Consider the following 6670-nt stretch of genomic DNA (forward strand, 5'->3'; position numbering starts at 1 on the left):
TAAATAAAATCAAATGAGATGATTTGAAATGAATTTTGAATCAAAACCTCCATAAGACATAATTTTGCTTTGGGACATCATATAAAGCTTCGTTTGGATCATCAACTCATCTTAACTCATCATTACAATTTTTTTAAATTTCAATACAAAATATAATAATATTAAAAAATAATATTCTAATAATATTTTATCATCTCAACTCAATTCACTTAAACATTCAAACGTAACCTGAGAGTGATTTATGCGAGTTTCCTTGAGTCTCTTTTGATTAGTAATAATATAGTAATTAAAGGTGGATTTTACAATAATAATTTTATAAATTAATATAATTTAATAGTGTATATTTAAAAAATTATTTTTATTATAAATTTAATTTAATATATTACATCTCAATTTGTAAATTTATTTTGAGAATATATTAAAATCCGGAAAAGTGGGATTTATGTTTATATTTTTATTTTGAAGAAAGGGCAAATAGGTCAAAAAGGTAGTAGTGATATACACGTTGAAATTTCTAGGCAATTCCGTCACGTCACGATGAAACCAGAGCTTGGAGATAACTCAAGAGAGGAGAGAGTAACCCATAGAAATAGAATGTGAAATGCCTTTTATCATTCTTATCACAATTTCATTTCATGTTTCATTAATCTTTTATTTGAAAATGGATCATTTTTCGTCAGCATATTCTCTTATCATCTCAAATGTTTGATAGAAATAGAAATACTTAATAAAATTTTCAATCATTTATATGCATATTCTCTATAATTCGACTAAAGTTTTTAATTAAGGATCTGCATCGCATGCATTTATATCCCTACCTAAATCCGAACACACTCTCATGGGAATGGAAGAAAAAGAAAGATGGGAAAATTGAATGAAAATTAAAGGTTTAATTTGATTGATAAATCAAAAAAATAATAAATAATAAATTTAATTTTCATCATCAATTTATAAAATTACTAATTAAATTATTCATATCAGTCTAGGGGTGGCAATATGTGACACGATTCGTAAACTCAATACAAACAAGACATGAAATTAACGAATTTGAGTTTGATGATAATGTGTTCGGCTCAAAATTGACAGACCCGCTAAAACACGATTTATAAATTAGTCAATAATGGATCAACCTGTTTAACATAAATTAATCCATTTTGATCATTTTAGAATTTATTTTAAAATGAAAATTTTATTATTGTTAAGTTATTATATTAGTATTTCTCAATATGCTTATGTTTTTATTGTCGGGATTATAATTTTAGACCTATGCTCATATTTGTTATTGTATGGTTTGTAATATGGTTTTATTATATATTAAAAATTGAAAAACATTGATATATTTTTTTAAGATATTGTGGTTATTAATAAATATAGATTTTAAATTTTATATGAAATTATGTTAATGAGGTCAAATGAGTTATGCATTTTAATTCAATTTATTTACATGAAACAAACATATTTAAATGAATCGTGTCATATTAACATATTTATAATTAATTATTAAATAGATCAAAATGAATGATCTGACATATTATTTAAATAGATTAAAAATTTTGACATTTTTAACTTAACGAATTCAAATTAATCTATATAATCAAATATTTATAACTTCATTAACACCAACATAACCCGAAAATACAATAAGCCATCCCATCAACCCATTGCGAGGTGGGAGTATAAAAATAGAATAACATAATTCTCAAAAAATACGAAAAGAGAAGGGTATATTCGTCATAAGATTTAAAAAGCCGAGCTGGTGCTGTACTCTCTGTTTCGTAGCACCATGTTGGCTAGGTAAAGCCGGCTACTGAATGTCATTCTCTCTCACACCTTTCCTTTTTTTTAGGGGTTTTTTCATATATTCAGTGTTCACACGCATATAGTCACAGTACCCCTATGTCTCCCTGTCTCTGTCTCTCTCTCTCTCTCTCCCCGCTTCTCTCCTGTGACTGTTGTGGATGTTTGGAGGATTCCCACCTCTTTTCTATACGCACAAAGAACTGAAGGGAGTTTGCGAGAGAGAGATCACAGGAAAAAAGGGGAAGTTCTGGAGAGAGAAACTACGAAATACTCCACGCTCCGGCGAGTCTTCCCTTCCTGGATTGAGAAACAGAGTGAAATCCAGTAATGCTGTAAATAATTCGTATATAGGTCTTAAATACAGGGTAAGCGAGAGAGCTTGGCTTGTATGAATGACCCAAAAATGCGTGAAGCGGCACTATTCTGTGACGAGCTTAACGACATCGTTTCCAGCAGCAAGAAGAAGAAATCAGAGGAGGAGAAGCTAGGGAAGGATACCCAGAAACCGCTTCAGCTAGTCGGAGTAGGCCGTTGCAGATCCCAAGCCGCTTCGCGGAGAGTGACGCCGACCACCTTGACGACCTCGCCTACCTTGAGTGTCGGAGTCGCGTCCCCGTCGACGGTCGAGAAGGCCCTACCGAACGGCGATCTCTACATGGGTAGTTTTGCGGGTGCGCCGCACGGATCGGGGAAGTACCTGTGGACCGACGGGTGCATGTACGAAGGGGAGTGGCGGAGAGGGAAGGCCTCGGGGAAAGGAAGATTGTCGTGGCCCTCTGGCGCCACCTACGAGGGCGACTTCAAGTCGGGTCGGATGGAGGGGTTCGGGACCTTCATCGGGTCTGACGGCGACTCCTACCGAGGGTCCTGGAGCTCTGATCGGAAGCACGGTTATGGCCAGAGGCGCTACGCCAACGGCGACTACTACGAGGGCTACTGGAAGCGTAACGTACAAGACGGGCAAGGCCGGTACGTATGGAAGAACGGCAACGAGTACGTGGGCGAATGGAAGAACGGCGTGATTTCTGGCCGGGGAATCCTGATTTGGGCCAACGGGAACCGTTACGACGGCGAATGGGACAACGGCGTTCCCAACGGGAGCGGGGTTTTCACTTGGCCGGATGGGAGCTGCTATGTCGGTAGCTGGAACAAAGACCTTAAGATTCAGCTACCGAATGGGACGTTCTATCCGGGAAATGGCAAAGAGCAATGCTTCAAAAGCGGCAATGGCGCTTTTCTTGATGATGATAATTTGACGATAACGATGCGGAAGAGGTCATCCGTGGACGGCGCAAGAGGAAGCTTGACAGAGCGGAGTTTTCCAAGGATTTGTATATGGGAATCAGATGGAGAAGCCGGGGATATCACCTGCGATATAGTCGACAATGTGGAGGCCTCCATGTTTTATCGGAACGGGACGGGGTTAGATCGGGACGGGATTCGACAGTTTCCGCGGAGGCCGTGCTGTTTCACGGGCGAGGCCAAAAAGCCTGGGCAGACAATATCAAAGGGGCATAAGAATTACGATTTGATGCTTAATCTTCAACTGGGAATTAGGTAATTTGTTGAGCTGTGGTTATGGGTTCGATTTAGTTTCTATTATTATGTTTATTCATAGGTTTTGAAGTTGAGTATTGAATTTATTGTTTGTCTTAGGTATTCTGTTGGAAAGCACGCGTCTTTGTTGCATGAGCTTAAGTGTACTGATTTCGATCCCAAGGAGAAGTACTGGACTAGGTTTCCACCCGAAGGATCGAAGATAACGCCTCCCCATCAGTCGACAGAGTTCCGGTGGAAAGATTACTGCCCCATGGTGTTTAGGTATTGTTTAATTTGCCTTTTGTAGTTCTTGATTTTGCTTGTCAATTTCTTTCCCAATTTCGCTCGAATGTCTTGTACTGCTATTTTTTCTGCTATGGTGACGAGGTATTTCTGTTTTGGGGCCTTATTTCAGACATTTGAGAGAGTTATTCCAAGTAGATCCTGCTGACTACATGATGGCTATTTGTGGGAATGATGCCCTCCGAGAGCTTTCTTCACCGGGGAAGAGCGGAAGCTTCTTTTACCTTACCCAGGATGATAGATTTATGATAAAGACAGTGAAGAAATCAGAAGTCAAGGTTTGTTGCCCGTCTTTTGACCTTTTTGTCTTGCTAAAGTTCAAACTTACCCAATATATGAAAATCAATTCAATAGAATTACTGGCATAGTTTACATTAATTTTTTTTTTGTCTGCTATACTTTCTTCACCAAGCATGACTCGTGAGAGGAGGAACAATTAGATTGTGTCTCAAAGTTTGGTAATCCTTTTTGTAGGTGCTTCTTAGGATGCTTCCAAGTTACTACAAACATGTTTATCGGTATGACAATTCCCTGGTGACAAAATTCTTTGGGGTGCATTGTGTCAAACCAATTGGTGGCCAGAAGGTGGGCATTGCGAGATAATTTCTGGTATATAGCTTTAATTGATTTATACGATTATCTGATTGTGTCATGTGATTGGGAAGCAGACTCGGTTCATTGTGATGGGCAACTTATTCTGCTCAGAGTATCGCATCCATAGACGATTTGACCTTAAGGGATCCTCTCATGGCCGCACAACAGATATGCCAGAGGGTGAGATTGATGAAACCACGACCCTCAAGGACCTTGATCTTAATTTTGTCTTTCGCCTCCAGCAGAGTTGGTACCAAGAGCTTGTCAAGTAAGTTCAAACTGTGTGCCAGTATCTCCTCTAATTTGATTCACTCAGGTTTCTCTATTTGGTCCTTTCATCTGACATAACATGCTTGAAACCTTGCTCAGACAAATCGATCGTGATTGTGAGTTCTTGGAGGCGGAGGGAATCATGGACTACAGTCTTTTGGTTGGTCTTCACTTCCGTGATGACAATACATGTGATAAAATGGGGTTATCACCGTTTGTATTGCGCACTGGTAATCAATTAATTCCATATCATATATTTCACTGATCAATGGATTTATGGAGATCATATGGATGTTGAAGTGAATGTGCACATTTTTCAGGCAAAAAGGATTCATATCAGAATGAAAAGTTTATGCGAGGATGCCGCTTCCTTGAAGCGGAGCTACACAACATGGATCAAATTTTAGCTGGCCGGTATGTTTTTTAACTGTTGCTTCCTCAGTTTGTTGATTGTTCTAATCACCTAGTGTTGCTGTGGAATCTGTTGGAATATCCTCGAGGTTAATTGTGAAAAACCATTTTCAATTTATCATAAAATGTATGCCTTATTCAATGTTATCATTTAAAAAAACTGTCAATCAGAGTTCGCATTTTTGTTAAGCTTTGTCTTATTTTTATTGCATTAATGGATTGAACATGCTTGTTGGAATTATTGAAAGTTACTTGGATTGTCTTAGCGATTCTGTGGGGATAGTTCAGTAGACAACAGTTGTATGTGGGGGGCATATAGAGGGGTATTATTGTCCAATGCTTTCTCAAATAAGTTTTGCCCTTGCTAATTCTGCCATTGAATGGCTTATGAATTTTGTTGCCAAAGATGCTCAGTCTTGCTCATTCCGTTTCTTGATTGCCGATTATCGTAAAAATAAATTTGATAAAAATCACTTCTGATTGAGCCAAGTATTTTCCGTTAGATAAGATTAGCATTTACCTATATCTATGTAGGAGGACATGGGAGATTAGAGGGCTCCTAAGAATATGAAATGGGTTGTTTTGGTTTATTGATGCGTTTAGTTTGGTTAAGAAAAGAATATGAAATGGGTTGTTTTGGTTTATTGATGCGTTTAGTTTGGTTAAGAAATGAAATTTTCATGCTTATATGGAAGGACCATATTTTTACTGAATTTTGAAAATGAAACATTTTCTGTATCAGAAAGCCCTTGATCAGGTTAGGAGCGAATATGCCTGCAAGAGCAGAGCGGATGGCCAGGAGGAGTGACTTCGATCAGTATACTCCTGGTGGTATCAGCCGGTTGACCCCTTCACGCAGTGGTGAGAGCTGCGAAGTAGTCCTTTATTTTGGGATCATCGACATTTTACAGGACTATGATATCAGCAAGAAGATAGAGCATGCATACAAATCCTTTCAAGCTGACCCAACTAAGATTTCAGCTGTTGATCCAAAGCTCTACTCAAGGAGATTTCGGGATTTCATAGGGAGAATCTTTATAGAAGACAGGTAGCACGCAGACAAGAATATTGTCGATGGTGAACCAGTACTGTTGGATTGAGAAGAATCTCCATCTCATTCTGAACCTTTCTAGAGAAAAAGGCTGGGAATCATGAGCTCTTCATCGGTTGGAGCAAATGCATGGGTCAGAAGCCAAGGCCCCGCTGCTATGCGGTGGCAGTGACCCGACAACCTCTAGTCGGTGGGTTGGGGGCGGTAGTGGCCGAATTTTGAAGATACAGCCGGGTGTTGTTACTTCTGGAAGGGGTAAAGCACTTGTACATGCGGTGTGGGAGGGATTGGATTTTGATTTGCTTTTTTTTTTTTTTTTTTCCTTGGGGTTAAAATTTTTGTGGTAATCAAGGAATGTGAAGATTGGAAAGAATAGGGGTATAGGGAAAGCCAGGAAAATGTTGCCCACAGAGAAGATTAAAAAAGGGGAGACTTGGAATAAGTGTACAGTCTTATAGAAAGGATGGATTATGGAATTCCATTTGCCCATGGAATTATTTTTGTGGAAGATATTTTCAAAAGGAAAGGGAAATATGGGTGGTGGTGTTATAACACAACCTGCCAGCGAGGCCCCATAGAGGGGGAATTCTAACCCTTTGGGTCACGCTTTTTTGTCTGCTGTTTATATAAAATATAAGGAAAATGAAACTCTTATTAAGTAATGGAAATGGGGTCAATTGTATTGCTTTTGCAGTGAAAGGA

At 38.6% G+C, this 6670-nt stretch overlaps 1 protein-coding gene across 1 annotated transcript; it reads left to right on the plus strand.

The window, feature by feature from the left end:
- The first annotated feature begins 1853 nt into the window (after nucleotides 1-1853).
- Nucleotides 1854-6462, plus strand: LOC109012436 (phosphatidylinositol 4-phosphate 5-kinase 1-like). The gene is made up of 8 exons (XM_018994065.2): nucleotides 1854-3357; nucleotides 3457-3621; nucleotides 3755-3920; nucleotides 4117-4227; nucleotides 4311-4504; nucleotides 4606-4736; nucleotides 4827-4920; nucleotides 5660-6462. Exons 1-8 carry the CDS (start codon nucleotides 2189-2191, stop codon nucleotides 5967-5969), a joined length of 2340 nt encoding a protein of 779 aa, XP_018849610.1. The 5' UTR covers nucleotides 1854-2188; the 3' UTR covers nucleotides 5970-6462.
- The last annotated feature ends 208 nt before the right edge of the window (nucleotides 6463-6670 follow it).

This window comes from Juglans regia, chromosome 13 (assembly GCF_001411555.2).
Source record: "Juglans regia cultivar Chandler chromosome 13, Walnut 2.0, whole genome shotgun sequence".
NCBI classification, from domain to species: Eukaryota; Viridiplantae; Streptophyta; class Magnoliopsida; order Fagales; family Juglandaceae; genus Juglans; species Juglans regia.